General features: G+C 47.7%; 1 protein-coding gene across 1 annotated transcript in view; it reads right to left on the bottom strand.

The window, feature by feature from the left end:
- The window catches only part of LOC115315832 (guanylate-binding protein 2), a 33,980-nt gene extending 27,145 nt beyond the window's left edge, over positions 1-6,835 (bottom strand). Inside the window, exons 1-5 of the mRNA XM_042292469.1 lie at positions 6,681-6,835; positions 6,478-6,566; positions 6,035-6,196; positions 1,368-1,428; positions 1,156-1,304 (exon numbers count right to left, since the gene is read on the bottom strand). Coding sequence (XP_042148403.1) covers positions 1,156-1,304; positions 1,368-1,428; positions 6,035-6,196; positions 6,478-6,566; positions 6,681-6,774 — 555 coding nt within the window. The 5' untranslated portion in view covers positions 6,775-6,835. The remainder of the gene's footprint in view (positions 1-1,155; positions 1,305-1,367; positions 1,429-6,034; positions 6,197-6,477; positions 6,567-6,680) is intronic.
- Between the last annotated feature and the right edge of the window lie 9,758 nt (positions 6,836-16,593).

The following is a 16,593-nucleotide window of genomic DNA, read 5'->3' as shown; positions in this document are numbered from 1 at the left end:
TACCGTAATGTTTCGAAAGAACGCCCACACAAATTAAAGAGATAAATAGTCAAAAAACATGGGGTGGGCTATCTTTGGGGATGCCACAGCAAAACTTTATCGAAAATTAATTATAAACACCCCGGCACGGGCTACAACTACCTAATGCGGGAACCGATACCGCAAATTCGTGTTTCACGATGCAATAAACACGCAGGAATTCGCTACAAAATCCTGCGTCACGGGAAAGGATACCGCAGGTTGTGGACACAGCAGATTCGAGCTTCACGGTGCGAAGGCCCCGCGGAAACCAGTCAAGAACTCGCATCTCACAGGAACAAATACCGCAAATCGTGGACGGAGCAGATTCAAGTTTAATGGTGCAATAAACACGCGGGAACCCGCTACGAACTGGCCCGTCACGGGAACCGATACCGTGCACGCAGATCGCGGACAAAAATGCGGGAATCCGCTACAAACCCTTATGTTAAGGGAAAAAGTAACACAGATTGCGAACGCAGCAAAATCGTATTTCACGATGCAAATACAGGCGGGAATCCGCTACAAATTTTATGTCACGGGAACGGATACCAGATTGCAGACGCAGCAGATTCGCATTTCACGGTGGAACATACACGTGGGAACAACTCGCGTGTTAAGAGAGCCGATATCGCGTGCGCAGATCGCAGACAAAAACGTGGGAACCTGCTATGAACTCGCTTGTTAGACGTGCCGGTACAGCAAACTGCGCAGTTGATGAGATTCTCGTCAAACATCGCGCGACGTCCAACAAGAATCAAGGGGTAGGCGATGTTTGGGAATTCTTATTTTTACAGATATTTAGCCAGAAAAACAGGATGGGCGATCTCCCAGGGCCGGGTGTTCTCTCAGAACTTCACTGTAGTTTTGGATTTTGTGACCTATGGAACTAGTGACTGACCTTCCCACTCAACAATGCTCGCTTATCTCCCGTCGTGGCTAAGTAACACTATTTCTGCCGAGGTCAGAATTGGCCAGGGCCCTGGAATTACTGAAAGTTGACTATCTTACGGTGTTTTTAAAACAATATCAAATTGTGCCAAACATAGGGGTGGGTTATCTTTCGGGGGTGGAGCATGTTTCTTGATGGCAGATTCGTTTTAGGAAATCTAATCACATAAAAAGGAGGTATCCTGCCTGTGTGCGTCTGGCCAATAGCTCCAGGTAGTCAATGTCAGCTTGGTCGATTATCTTGACTGAGTTGTAGATCAGGTGCGAGCTGATAAGGGTTGCAACAGCAAAAATCTTGGCATCATAGTTTTCAGAGACATTGTTTGCGGCAAAGCCTGCAACAAAATTCATTAGGCTTAACTTTGGCTCTATGAGATGCAAGATATAAAACCACTTGCCTTCAGTGTCCAAGAAGATTAGAGATAAATTCTGCCCTGAGGGTAGCCTGACCTTCAGTGGCTGAAAACGAGGTAAGGTTGTACATAATAAAAAAATACACAGCGCAAAAGGACATAAAGGGAAGAGACACACCGGATAGAACAGAGTGCTGACTCGCAACTAGATATTTTAATAGAAAAGGAGGAAGAAAAATATTTTGGTCACCATAAATCGCACGTGTAGCCTGTGCCATGATATGTGGTCGTTATGGCACATGCTGGGCCTTCATAGTCAGTTTCTTTATATTCTTCCTACTTCTTCTTCATAGGTAAGGTTGGCAATTTTCTAGGTCAATAATTCTAAAGATTTCTCCATTATTCAGAAAATTCAGAGTTAATAGCTTCGTATTATACTACTCGCCACAATCATATAGCAACACAGTGTTTGATGAGTAAGGAAGAAAGAAAAGAGAAATAGCAACTTAAAGGGAAGCTCAAAGAAGTCAGGAATGACTCTCTATAGTTTGGCTCCTGAATTCAGTTCCTGCACGAAAATTGGGCAGGACTGAAACTGAAAAGTTTATATTAGAAAACACTTGCACCGATTGCCACACGGCTTGCAATGAACCTCTCTCCCCCCGTTAACTGTAAAAAGTGTCGACACATAATCGGTGACATCTGATGTAATTTTTACTCTTACAGCTTTTTAAAATTAAAAAAAAAATGTGGTGCCTAGTGTTACGTCCGACGTAACCCAAAAACAAAAGTTAAAGTTACGTCTGACGTAACCTACAATACAATTTAAGGTTACGTCCCACGTACTAGGAAACTGGGTCTTGTGTCCCGCTTTGTCAGATCATTCAAACAAAACTGAAATGAAGTTACGATGTTGTAATCATAAAATCACGTAGTTCCACGCCCCTCAGCCGGGGCCTTAGTTGACGTCGTGGCAGAGGGGGCTGGACAAAGTCGTTGCATTCAGTTGGTTTCAACACGCAAAAGAGGCAACATTATATTTTTTCTTTTTGCAGTTCTTAGAAGGTTACATACTCAAACTTTCTGTAACGATTTGGTAACTGGTTGCTGCATGCGATACCAATACCACGGTCAAAGAGCGGAGAACCCCCAGTGCGTTTGTGTCACGGCTACACGCTAAATCAAGTTGCCACTGAAGAGTGGTGAAGGCATGGACCCTCACGTTAGAGATTTCACAACAGGACAGTCAGAACATGATTTTAAGTACTAAACTAGAATTGCGCCAGGCATAACAAAATATTTAAGTGGAGTTATTTCGGATGTAGCTTTAATTTTTATTTTACATTATGTCGGATATAACTTTAATTTTGTTTTTTTAGGGTTACGTCGGATGCAATTAAAAAAAATTTATGTACAGCGACGTTGGGTTCTCTCGGACGTAACTCTAGACACTGTGATTAAAAAAACTGTTCAGCTTTCGTTTAGTTGAACCCGAGGGGTACATTGCTGCCAGTAAAAATGTGATTACAACCTGTATTGCTACAAGATATGTCGAGTATATCGCTGAGAAAATTGTTTATTGTTTACAAAAACACAAAGAGCAAGGCAGCGTAAAAAAGGTATGTAAAAAAAAACACCAGGAAGCAAGCGAACCACGAAAGACAAACGTTCGTGGACCCTACCTCTTCAGTGGCGGGCTGGCAGACGTGCTCGCGTACGGGTTCTAACCTCTCTGCACAGCCTTGCACGCCACCCAGAATCACATTGTAGTAAGCACATAAATATTATCACACTCTATTGAGTAAAGCTATATGCACTCCAGAGTGCACTTCGGACGGAAATGGCTATATGCACTCCGCTAAACTCGTATAAAACAAATGGTCACAACGAGTTTTCTGAGCGATAGCATAGCATAGGAAACTATTCAGAGGAAACAAACGATACAGTATGAGACCGCGTCAACAGTTATACAATCTGTACGAAAAAAATATATAAATAAATCGAACAATATAGACGTGCAATTATAAGGGGGAATAGCCACGGTCCACTTTTGCGCACCATGCACCTCAGCCAACGCCAACGCGCCTACAGTTCACAGGAACTCGCCAGTTTCCCACGCTTGACGTACGTCGTTTCACGCATCGGCAACGCCCTTCCTCGAGTTCTCGCTTGATGCACTCCCAATCACCCGCATTCACCTGCCACGACGTCACCGAGAGCACCCACCCCAACGTGGACACGAAGTAGCTCCAGGTTGGAAGCGCGTCGAGGTGGCATTGCACCATTGAGGTACGCGACTGCCAGATGGCGTGCAGGCCTAGCAACATCATCATGTGCACCACCTCCGTCTTATTCCTCTCCTCGAGTTGCAGATACTTGAAAGCGCTCCACTCTACTTCGAAGGAGTCCCGGAGCTTAAACGTCGTCCTCATCTCGTCCCAGGAGAGGTAGGCGTTACTACACTCGACTAGGACGCGCTGGATGGTCTCGGGCGCCCCGCAAAGGTTGCAGTTTAGGGACTATGGCATGAAGAACCCCTTGTGATTGAGCCAGGTTTTAACTGGAAGGACCTCCATGCGCATCCGGACGAAGAAGTCCCTTGTCGCCACAGGGACGGGAGGATTCGCACGAGTTTGTAAAGTTGCGCCGCGTCGTCGGACGTCAATGGTTGTCTGTAGAGCGGTGGCAAGAAGGATGCGGAAACGGCATCCCAGTACAGCCGCCTCTTTCTGACGGTCACCAGGTACTCCCAGGAAAATTGGGCCTGCAGAAACTCAATGGAGCTGGCAATTTCCTTGTAGAACCGCAGGGCGGCTTTCTTGGTCGTACGGCCACTCGTGCTCACCCTCTAATTCCCGAGATGTGAGAATCCAAGGTGGTGCAGCACGGCGACGAAGGTCGGGTCCCTCGCATCCCGGAAGAGCAGAAAACACTGCACGTGCAACTTGAGCACAATGTTAACGAGGCCCAGACCGCCGCTCTCTTGGTGCAGAAAGAGGTTGCTACTTCATGTGCTTTCCATGGCAGTCTTCCACACGAACATGGCCCAGCTCCGGTGTACCTTTCCGTCCTGGCTGCCCGGGCAGCAGATGGCCTGAGCCTTGTACAGCACGGCGGGGTAGCTGACTGTGTTGCACATGTGAGCTCGGCTGAAGAAAGACAAGTTTCTGCACCGCCAGGGCGACAGCTTGGCGGCAACGGAGTTGGCGGTCGGTCTCCACACTGCGGCCGTTGATCGCTGCGGGTCCAGAGGCGCACCCAGGTAGCCGTCGAGCGAAGTGCTCCATCCTATACCTCCGAAAGTTCTTGGCATAGTCTCCCATGCACCGAGCCACGCCCCCGCCGACTTGCTGATCATGGCCCCTGAGGCAGCGCAGAACCGGTCCACGTGTTGCAGGATGGTCTGCACCTGCACCTTGGACGAGCAGATAGACGAGTCGTCGTCTGCGAAGGCCAGCACGCGGACGTCTTTGTCCCCAAGCCGTAAACCTGAGATGGATGGGTCCGCATTGACTGCCCGGCAGAGTGGCTCCAACTGCAGCGCAAAGAGGATGGGCGAGAGGGGGCAGCACTGCTGAACCGACCTCCCGATGGAGATGGGACCTCCCCTCTGACTGTTGATGAGAAGGCGCGTGGAGATGTCTCGGTAGCAGAGCGCGATCCACCCCCGCAGCTCCTCCCCCACGCCGAATCGATCCAGCGCCGCCAGGAGGAACCTGTGGGACACCCGGTCGAAGGCCTGCTGCAGGTCCAGCTGCAGGACCGCCAGGGACTGGTGACCCTCCGCCGTCGCCTCGCCGATCGCCCGCATGATGTGGAGGTTCCTGGATATTTCCCTCCCGCGAAGGCTGTAAGTCTCATGGGGCTCTATGATGGATTTGAGCCCTGTGTCAAGTCGCCTTGCGAGGATCTTGGCCAGGATTTTATAATCAGAGCAAAGAAGACTGATGGGCCGAAAGTCCCCGACCTCGGAAATAGGGCCCTGTTTAGATTTCTTCGGGAAAAGTACCGTGAAGCTTTGCCGCATGGTCGGAGGAAGTAGCTTTCGTCTCCGGAATTTTTCAATTTGGTCTTGTATAATGTTTGCGGAACCTACTGCAAGGATGTCTGCAAATAACATGTAACTAAACTTGTTTCGTTTGCCAAAAAAAAAAAAAAAAAAGAGATGGCATAGCATAGGGGTTAAAGTTTCCGCTTTATACGCAAGTGGATGCAGGTTCGATCCACCGGTGGGCCTGTTTTTTTTTTTTTTCTCGAACATTTTGTTTTGTCGAGGCATTTGGCAATATTTACGACATTTCTTTTTTGCGATGAACACTAAAAAAAACCAAATGTTGTCGACGGATTAAGTACGAAACGAGCGTGTTCGTAACAGTAATTCCTCATGTTTCATTATTGTCGACGAAACTTCACAGAACTAAATGGTATGGGACTCCCTTTTCGTAGGTGCGATCGGGAACAGCGGGGCTTGGGTTTCCGGCTGGACGCCGCGAAGCGGCGTGTACTGGTTAAGTTTTGTAATTAGCAGCCGCATACTGCAGCCGCGAAGCGGCGTGAACGCAGGCGAGGGGCTGTGTTAACGAGCTCCCCAGTGATACACGCGTCGTTCGGAAAGGGTGGCCCAAGCGGTATGAGCTCTCCGCGGAGTGCGTATAGCCATTTCCGTCCGAAGTGCACTCCGGAGTGCGTATAGCTTTACTCATCATGACTACCTGTCCCCACATCCAGATGCCCATCGTTTCAGGTCGGACCGTGGGGCCTATTCCGAATCCCTTGGTCTTCCCCATCAGTTGGTTCATGAGGAAAGACTTGCCGGAGTGGAACTTCCCGACGACGGCTATGGTCGCCACGGGCCCCTCAATTTTAGACACGACCTGCGAGGAAGACCCCACACGAAGCATGAATCAGATTGTGGAAGACCCGCCATAGAGCAATAAAACGCGCCACATCGTGACTTTCTTCTTCTTTTTCTTTGATAGCTTGCCACACTCAGACGTTTTCAACTCTTCACAAAGAGCCTCAATGCGGTGATCTTCCTTCGTGGAAGACACTCTCGGCAGAGACTCTTCAAATTTGCGCAGAGATTTGTCATCATCGGCGGTCGAACACGGAATGAATGAAGCCGAAGCCTCGAAATGTAAGTTAAGTTCCTTACCTTTATATTTTCCTTCACCAACACAAGCCTTTTGTGGTTTAGGTCTGGTTTAACTAGTTGCAGAGGCTCGTCCGCAAATTGTCTGAAATCTGAAAATGCAGGAATTATAAAGCGGGTCGAATGCGACTGCCGACTGCATCCTACGCCAAATGTCTGGTTCGAGTGAATAAACGCAGCACGCGAACTCATCTCAGCAGGCTTACTTGCTTTTCCGAATGAAACCAAGCAGGAAATAAGTATGAATAAGATAGGTACAGGGATATTCTGAAATATTTTTGAACCAGCCGCGGTCGCCATGCTTCGAAGTGCGGAAGCAGCAAAGAGATGTTAATTTTGAAATATCCGGTGAGACAATCTCATGTACTCCAGCTCCACCTCAGAAACGGTCATTTGATTTTTCGCCGCTTGCTAGTCTTAAGCGCTGTCATCAGTAGCGATTTTTAGTGATAACATGCAGACTTTTGCATATTTTTAACCTTGTAGGACGGAAATAAAGGTGGCGAAAATCTGGTTTGACATCCTTCTCTTTTCTTTTCTTTTTATTTTACTACAAAACGAACAACAAACGGAGTAGGGCGACGAATATTGCAAGGACGTTTCTAAGCTGTTGTCGGTACTGAAACTTTTTGGATGCTTTTCAATAAGCCCGTCAAATAGCTTGCGTCCAAGCGATACTTCAACGAAATTTGAAATATATCGGTTGTGTTCAAAAATAGGTTGAATATAATCCACAATATCCGTAAATGACAATCGCACGTTTGTATTTTAAGCCTGGTGGCAGTATTTTTTGTTATAAGCGGCCCACTCTAGCGATTGCCCGGAGAAGGCCCAGCTTAGAGCACGTGACATCCGACGCAATCGTGACGTAGGTCGTCTCGGGACGAGCAAAGCTACGGCGAAGCTACCGTCGAGGGGATGGCCTAGTCGTTCCAGCCACCGAAGCGGCTGCTTTTGTACGAATTTTGAGTGACGGGTTAATCTTCTATAATCTTGTGGGGCGGCAATAGCTACTTTTGGAACACTCAAAAGGGATTCTCGAGAAGACGGGAGTTTTTCCTTCCCCTCTTCTCTCGTCGTGGCCGGAGGCGAGACACTCACCGTCACTAGCTGTCAAGGTTCCAAGATGGGCATTACAAGCGAGGCGTTAGCGACATCCACCAGGTCTCTAAGCTAATTGTTTAATTCGTTTTAAAATTCCTTTTCGTGACCTTTTGTAACAAGATGTTTGATGTGATACTGCTCCTTTGAACACATATAGGCCATAAAATAAGCGCCGAATTTTAGGGAAACGAAATTCCAGCGCTCATTTTCTAGCTTGAATGTGTTGCATGTTGCACCCTAACCTCAAAAACACCACTGTCTTCCGTTGAAAGGCACAAGAAAACTAATTTTGAAGCTAAATAAACGATCTTTCAAAGTGCGCCTGGTGGATGCATGCGGAGCCTATTTGGGAGGTAATCTAGCAACGTTGGGGAACTTGCTACGTAGTCGTGACGTAGCAGTACAGTGTACTATAATATAGACCTTTTCCACAAGGGCGCCGCCATCTTTAATTGACGTCACTTCCAGTATGGGCGAAAACGTAACTTTGCCGTTGCCACGCCAATAGAAGACATTTAGTATATAAGCCTAACCGTCACACATTCTCGTTTTGGCTCGCCTCTATTTTTTTACTAGTTACAGGTTGAAACGTTTTACTTTTTTTTCGTCGCCCATACTGGAAGTGACGACAATTCAAGATAGCGGCGCCCTTGTGGAAAAGGTCTATATATTAGGGGTGTCGCGAACTTTTGTCGACCAGACTTTTAGGTCGAACTTTCGGGGTTCGACTGGGTCGAACCGATTCGACGAACCTTCGAACTTTTCCCCACATTCGACCGGTTCGACTTTGTGGACACTGTGACCAGACCTTGATACAAGCATGTCTAGGTTTGGAGAATTTTTTTTTATGCAAAGAGTTATTTTATTTTATGAACAGTTGAAAATAAAAGAAACCAATTCTAATCACTGAAGAAGTTAATAACTTAATCTTCTTGTACTGCATTAACTGAAATAACCAATCAGCGCTGCCCTTAATTCTCCCCTTAGCCATCACCATCCAATCCAAAGCCAACTGGCCAGCCTGTCGCGCATGCGCACAGGAGTCGAACCTCAATACAAGGTTCGTCGAATTTTCCTCTAAAGGTTCGAAAAAGTCGAACCTGGTCGAACTCGAACCTCGGCCGGTTCGCGACACCCCTAATATATATATATCTTTTTTTTTTTTTTTTTATAGTATTACAGTGGCCACTGTACTAGTATCAACTTGGGTAGTGTTGGGACCGGAGGGGCTTGCCTGAAGCGCGTGGTATTGATCGCGACAGGTGTCGACACCGGCGCGTTATCCAGAAGGTGTGCGCATGCGCGGCTGCACGCGCGAAAATATGAATCGGGTGCCGCTTTGGTAAAGTGCACATAGGATTTCTGATACAGCTACATCCTGCCAGCGGTCGTACCGCGGCATCAATTACGCTGCATCACGATCGTTAGCAAAATTATGCTTCAATGTATTGGACGGTACAAGCTACATTACCCTTCCTTTACATAAAAACAATTGCGACTTTAAAGAAGCGGACTGCAAGTTACATGTACGACGAAACCGTCCGATCCGACGTCCGACCGCGCAATACGACGGTCGGAGGCGAGGGTTTTCAACGCTCTCCGATGCTATGAAAACCCTCTCCCCCCAAGGTCATCCGGCAGTCCGCACGTCGGATCGGGAGGTTTCGTCGTACATGTGTTTCGCGCTTTAGAATTAGCTGCGACTTTCTGATTGTCGAATGGTGAGCATTTTAAATGAAATGCCTATTTCCTTGAGTCGCAAAGGCCGAACATTTGATATTTGAAAGGGATATCTAAAACTCAAAAGCAGTTTTTTTTCCCCTATCTTATTTTATAATGGAACGAACGGCACATACTAAAGTCCGAGATTGTTTTAGTATGTTTTTAATACCCCAGGTTAACTTCTCCGTCTTCTTTCCAGCCCGTCTCCTTTTCTTGACCTTAATCATCTCGTCACTTGTCACTCATTCTTGAGTTCATTTATGGGACGAACAGCCCAAGCGACGCTCGCAAAGGGTGAGAATATTTTATTTCTTCATGGCTGCCACGACCATCCGAGGAGCACCCGACGTTCACCTGTAAGAAATGGCTTATAAGTCGTGACAATTTTTATCACGCGTTTTAACATTGAACTTAAGTCCAAAAACTGAGACAACGTGGGCTGAACAAGTAATGCTTTATAAGAATCAAAGAAAACAAGCAACTATTTCACATCATTTTGAGCAGAAAACATGAACACACGTGGATCAGGCAAGGAAAAAGTTGTAATAGCTTACAGCACGGCATTGAAATACATGATTACAATGTGGGTTGCATACATGGTTACAATGCGCAGCGCATACATGGCCCTGAAGGTATACTTGGCATACCACATCAGGTAAGTTGTCGAAACAAATGAACACCGCCCTTTCGATGCTGCTCTTGTTTGACTTCGGCTCAAGAGCAGTCTCCAAATAAGCCACACCGTCGAAGTTGCTAAACTTAATGTGAACAGCCCAGTAAGGAATTGGCACATTTAGAGAGCGTAGTGCGTCGCGATCGATGGCTTGTGGGATCACGGCAGGAGCTTCGCTGTTTACCACTGGTGACAACGGGTCAGTTTCCCAAACGAGCCCCGAACGCTTTGCAACGATGGGCTCTGGTGAACTTGCCTTCCGCTTCCTTTCCTCTCGTCCTCCGCAGAGGTCATCACTCAGGTCCTGGGGTACACTTGGCAGCAGTGTGGGTACCGCGTCTGGCGTAAGCGCTGGGTGTCCACGAGGGATCCCCACTTCCTTTCCGCCGATGATATGGACGAAGTCTGGAAGGATGAAGCGGGCTCGAAGTGCAGCTCGCATGCAGACAGCGCTTGTTTTTTCAAGACGCTTGTCCGATCGCTGGAGATTCTCCTCACAAAGATCTCTTTTGGCTCTGTCCTTTGGAACGCCGAAAAGGGACGCCGTTTTCACTCCTTTCACTCGGATGAGGCCCGTTTTAAAACCATGGTGCAGAGCAAGAGTTCTGTCGCTGTTTCGCCGACGGCATTTCGGCACTACCCTCACGCATTCACCATCCGCAAAATCAGAACACAAGATTCAAAGCATATTACGATCGAACACACGGAACTAGGAAATCGTGGTCCCGACACGCGCACCGCTCGAAGTGAAAAACACGCGGAACTATACTGTTTCACCTTGTGTCGTACCGCAGGAAAGCCTACAAGCGCGAGCTCCTTGCTCTAGGGCACATTTCGGCGGCACAAGCTCTCGTGCATCAAGGGCAGCTGCCAACGCTATGAACTCGTGCTTCTAGCCTTCGCTGCGGTACAACATAAGGTGAAACGGAGTGTATAAAATCGTGGTACCAACACGTGCACTGCTCAAAGTGAAAAAAAAAAAAAAAAAAAAAAGAGGCGGGCTGCGCGATTTTTTTTTGGATAACTCCACTACAGCGCCGCCACGAACTATCGCCGAGCCGCTCCGGTCCTAACACTACCTAAGTATTTTAGTACACTGTAGTAAGTAACAGATTCCTTCGGAGCAGCGCCCCTCTTGGGCATTTCAACATTTTCCTTCTCAGCTTTCCTTCTCAGCTCACAAATCGCGCATTGTACCAAACGGTCCAAGAAGACAGAAAGGAAGGACTCCCCTCCTTCTCGGACTCTCGTTCGTGCAACCGGACACAGCCATTCTCCCCTTAGAAGATTATCTCGTCGCTCCAAATTTGAACAAAAGTTGCTTTCCCCACCCCGTTCAGCCCTAGGCTGACAGTGTTGTGGAAGCTACGTGCTCCTTGGGCTAGGGTGCCTTCATGCGCGAGCACATGAAGGCTCCCTCTTGGGCCAGCCACACGCTCGTCACCCCACGGGTAGTTCGAGCTGCTCGGTTCTAACGCGTTGACCAAAGCGCTGCCAACGCCACCAACGGCAAAGCTCATAACCACGCCAGCCTTGCTACGTTACGAATGCGGGGAATCTTTTCTTTCTGTTTTTGTTTGCGCCGGATATCCCATGACGCATCGCGCTCTCCGTTCGCTTCTCTTCGAGCGCTTGCTCGAGTGCACCATATGGAACGAAAAATATAGCCAGTCGTTCAAAAGACAAACGTGCGATTATCATTTACGGTTATTATCTCTCATGCTTGACTCATTTCCGAACGAAATTTGAATATTTCAATTTTTGTTTCCGTACCCCTTTAAAGACCCCATGCTCATCCAGATCGAAACGGGCAGGGGTGGGGACCGAACCCAGGATCCCTGGATTCCTGGGTTCTGCAGCGCGAGCTTTCGGTCCACGTGCTCAGAGTGCAATATTTGAGAAGGTGAAAACACTGTGAAGACGAATCACGCACGACGACGACGATGTGTATCAAGGAGGTCGAAGTGCAAGCCAACAGATGTTTCCAAGATTTCTGACAGCAGAGTGGGTTCAGTCCACATCTGTGTGATAGCCTGGTGTTTCACGAAAGGTGGACAAATTCGATATTGCAAACTACGCATCCCACCAGAAAAAAAGAAGAAAACAAAGGCTTGGGTTGTTTTGGTCTTAGGCCAAGGGCCTATTAAGGAAAATTATTAAAGTTTGGCATAATTAAGTTAATTATTTTCACATAATTAATCTTTTTTTTTAAATATTGAGTTTAAGGACATGGTTTAATTTGGAAACTTGCTGATCATCATCGAGAAACACTAAATAAGAAAACTGGAGTGTGACAGAAGGCACGCGCTGTATTTTACAGCTTTCTGAAAAACTGCAATCGGAGCGCTTCTCGGCACCGACGGCACCGCGCCCCGTGGAGAAATAGTGGAACCTGCGCCCCTACTGCGTTGAGCGAGGACAGCGAAGCAGATGTTGGTTTTCCCTTTGCAGGGTGCGAGCTCAAAAAGATTTCCTTCCCTAGCTACAAATGAATGGGTAAAAAAATAACAACATAAAGTAACTGTCTCGTTTTCTGCCACCACGGGTGCTAAGCAAGACGGCGAGACCAGAGCGGGAAGAATGAACCGGGACATCGCCGCCTGCTGCGATTGGTCAGCGGCATGGAGTCGACCAATCGCAGAAGGTCGCGATGTCTCGGTCTTTTTTTCCCGCCGTCTTGCATTCCACCCCAGTGTGTTCAAGCCTCACCTTCGTCCTCTGGACAGCCCCTTACATGCTGCGCCATCTCGCGGCGCTTGTTAGAAATGCGAGCGAACCTTCGCAACACTTGCTCCGTGGCGAGGCAATGCCGTTCAGTAACCTCTCTTCTGCCACCGTGGACTGGGATGCAGCGTACACGTGCACGACAGACAGTGGGATCATTCGATTAACCAGCACCAGCCTGCACCGATGCAGAAAAGTGAAGAGCAATGTACTCCCGGTTTTTTTTTTTTTTTTTTTTTTTTCAGATAGGTTGGACTCGTAAATCAAATACGGCGTTCTGCACCGAGTGTAGCAGGCGCAGGTCGTGCAGGTAGATCGAATATAGCACGTCTTCACAGCGGTGTCAATGCGCAAAGCTTACGTTCCGCCGCGCAAAGTTTATCGATTGTTCCCCTCGCTCTAAGATATTCGAAAAAATTCCAAGTATAGATCAAACAGACAAATAAGCAAACAAACATACAAACACATTCGCCCCGCTTGTCTTTAAAGATGCACAAAACAAATCAAACAACCACCTTTTTTGTGTGTGTGTGTGTGTTGAGTTCGACAGTGGATTGATGGCACACCACTGACGGTACATGGCACATTGATGATTCAGTGGTGACGACGTGCCCGGAATCACGCACTGTCAGATAGGGATTATCTTGGATGTGTCCACCTGTGTCGTTGCGCGGGTTACCGACGCCCTCCCTTGGGGCACTTCAGACACCGTCGGATAGACGTATTGGTATATAGCTGAGGCCGTCGGCACCTGCGCTCCTCCTCGTCACATCTGCGACGCGGACACGACGCGAGTCACTGACGTCGTAGCCCCCTGGGGCGTCTGCGTTACTGTGGGGTACTCAGCATACTGGACAGTTGTCGTGGCTGGAATTTGAGTGTTCACTTGACACGGCTGCGACGTGGAACCGACGCGACGGAAGGACACCGTCCTTTGGGACACCGGCGCTGCCGTGGGGTACGCGTACTGGTACTGCGGGTAGGCTGGAGCGGTGGCGACGGTGCTGCTGTACAGCTGCGACAGCGACGTGACGCGGCGTACCGACGTGGTCCCCTGGGTCACGGGTGCCGTCGTCTGGTAGGCGTACTGGTACGCAGGAGCCTGCGCAAGGGCAGCACTGGTCGGCATGGCATACTGGTACTCAGGGGCTTGTGCAATAGCCGCGCTGGTTGGCATGGCGTACACGGGAGAACTGGGCATGGCGAACATGGGCTGTGCCTGAGGCATCAGGCCGTAGCCAGAGGGGGCCGACGACCCGTAGAAGTTAATGGTGGTGTGGGCCGTGGCGGCCTGCTGATTTTCTGCCAGAGTTCCACCCGACGCGACGGACGAGCGCTGTTTAAACGGTAACAATGGAGCTGGTGGGGGTGGCGGGGGTGGCGGGTAGACAACCTGCGTATGCGCCGGCGAATTAGACACCGTCCTGTAACCTCCCAAGCGACGAGACATCGTCCATATCACGGAACTACTTAAATATGCTTCAAACCCGACTCATATACTACTTCGTGCACATCGAGCACTGCGTGACAAGGAGACCTTAGCTTTCTTTTATATTTCACCGGGGTTCCACTAAACCTCGCCAGTCCTCATTTTTCTCCTGTACAATCCACACCCACACCCCCTCCGCTCTTGTCTTACCTCGTTTTTTTTTTTGTGTGTGTTCTATACATCACGTACTAAAGGTATATTGTAGCACCTTTAGTCTAAGTATACTAAAAGTATGTACAACCATTAGTTCACGTTATATATAAAATACACGCACACACACACACAATAAAAACGTACCTCAGCGTACCACATAGAACTCGTTATCATAGAAATAAAACACGTGTGCACGCAGGGACCAGACGTGTAAATTTAGTTCGTACGCACCCACACGCACCTTTAGTCCCGAACATATTTCATATTAGTATAGAACCACGTACAGAATTCAGTTTAGATTAGTTCATTATACGCGGCGACACGTACAGAATACGTACAAAGTGCATTCAATATTTGTGGACTAAAGCCGAAGTGCAGTCAGTAGGTAGCACCACAGTCCTGGTGCTTTATGACGAAATGACACCTAACGGACAAGATATCTTTCTATAAAGGGAGAGGTGCGAACACGCGCTTTATAACTGAGAGCGAAACTGGCTGCTCGGGACTTGGACGTTGTGGCAAAGAAAGGAATTCAGAAGCAAATCTCGGATTTTTCGCAACACAGAAAGATCACCGACTTCCCCTTGTCCTCAGTGCCGCTTCTGTTTGCAACGAGATTGTGTTCAAGTAATTATTTTAAAAAAAGGATAACTTATTTACATCTTCAACGATCCTTCAGACTTTGGCTAAACTGTTTCCTAAATGTCACCTTGATACTATATAAAACGCCCCACTAATGTACACCCGAGGTCTTGACCGGAAATATGAAGAAAATCAAGACGCGTGAGCAACTCGGCCCCCGAAGAAAAAGATCACATAGTAAGGAAGCGGTTGTTCTATAGGAGCCCTCTTATCTCTCGGCGATCCCGTTGTGTTACAAAAGAAAATAAGAAACGAGGGGGCTCTTTTAAAATGACTTGCCAGTACCTTTACTAAACATCGAGAAACGCGCGCTCCAAATTGGCCAATATAGTCACAGCAGGCTTATTTATTTTATTTTTCCATACGTACATTCTAGAGCGTAAATAAATATTGTCGCTGTCAGTGCACCACAAGATTTGGATACCGTTATCGCCTAAGAAGCCAACTAAAAGATGTTTCACACACCACCGTTTTCTTAGGTTCTCTTAAGGTACGTATAAAGGGCGATTGATACACTTGCACCGAGTCCGACCGAGTATAACTGCAACGATTTGCAACGTAAGGGTTGCTATAGCAACAGCCGCGTCGGCTCCAACAGAACGTGGTAAAAACAGGCTTTGTTGGAGCCGGCGCAGCTGCACGTCGCAAGCCGTTGCAGTTGTACACGCAAGTGTGTGAATCGCCTCAAATCGCCGAAACGTTCGTGTCTCAAATGTCGCGTGCCAGGCTATCAGATGTCCTGGTGAATTGTGGCTTAGCAGACGTAAGCTTTCGTAACGTAATGTAACGTAAGAAAACGGGGCTGAGTGAGCCAGACCATCACGTGATGCGAACCCACTCAATTTATCAAATAAATAAAACAATTGTAGCGTGCGCTAAATATACGCCATGGCTCTCTGCTTTTGGAGGGTATGCCTTCGGATAAAACAACTTGTATCACGAGTTTTGATTGGGCTAGTTGGTTCATAATAGACATGATTAAAATGGCGCAAACTTGACGGGGACGAAAAGAGGCACGTACGACAGGACTGGCGCTGACTTCCAACTAAGTTTATTGCATCATTCACCAAGCGATATATACTATAGCCTGCGGACATAAAAAACAAAGCGTACATTAAGATTGTACGTCTACCACGCACCTATCTTCAGATAAAACCACCAAGAAACCATAATTTTTTTGCCAATAAGAGACACCGACGGCATGCTGACGCACTTGTCTCCCGCCTTTTTTTATTATAAAAAAAAAAAAACAAAAAAAAAACGCTTTTATAATTTTCCTTTCTGTCTTGTCCTTGGCTCTCTTCAGGAACTTGGTCCATTTCAAAAGCGGTTTACACCCACATTGTTTAACGTGCTCACCAAGATGACCATCCAAATTGCTTCGTACCGAAAGATCATGCTGACGCGCTCTCTCATTGAAACAGCGACCCGTTTGTCCATTGTAAATGAGGCCACAGCTAAAGTGAATATATTCTAAACAACCCCACTCGTGCACTTAGTGTACATGACGGCATGTCTTTTTGCGCACTGGGCACTTTAATGACCAGTAAGTATGGGATATATCTTGAAACTTGCAAAGAACCGAGAAATGTAGATTAATGCCATATCTAAC

Source organism: Ixodes scapularis, unplaced genomic scaffold (genome assembly GCF_016920785.2).
Source record: "Ixodes scapularis isolate PalLabHiFi unplaced genomic scaffold, ASM1692078v2 PGA_scaffold3__209_contigs__length_174095766, whole genome shotgun sequence".
NCBI classification, from domain to species: Eukaryota; Metazoa; Arthropoda; class Arachnida; order Ixodida; family Ixodidae; genus Ixodes; species Ixodes scapularis.
The sequence above is the reverse complement of the archived record's forward strand: the minus strand, read 5'-3'. Positions and strand labels throughout refer to the sequence as shown.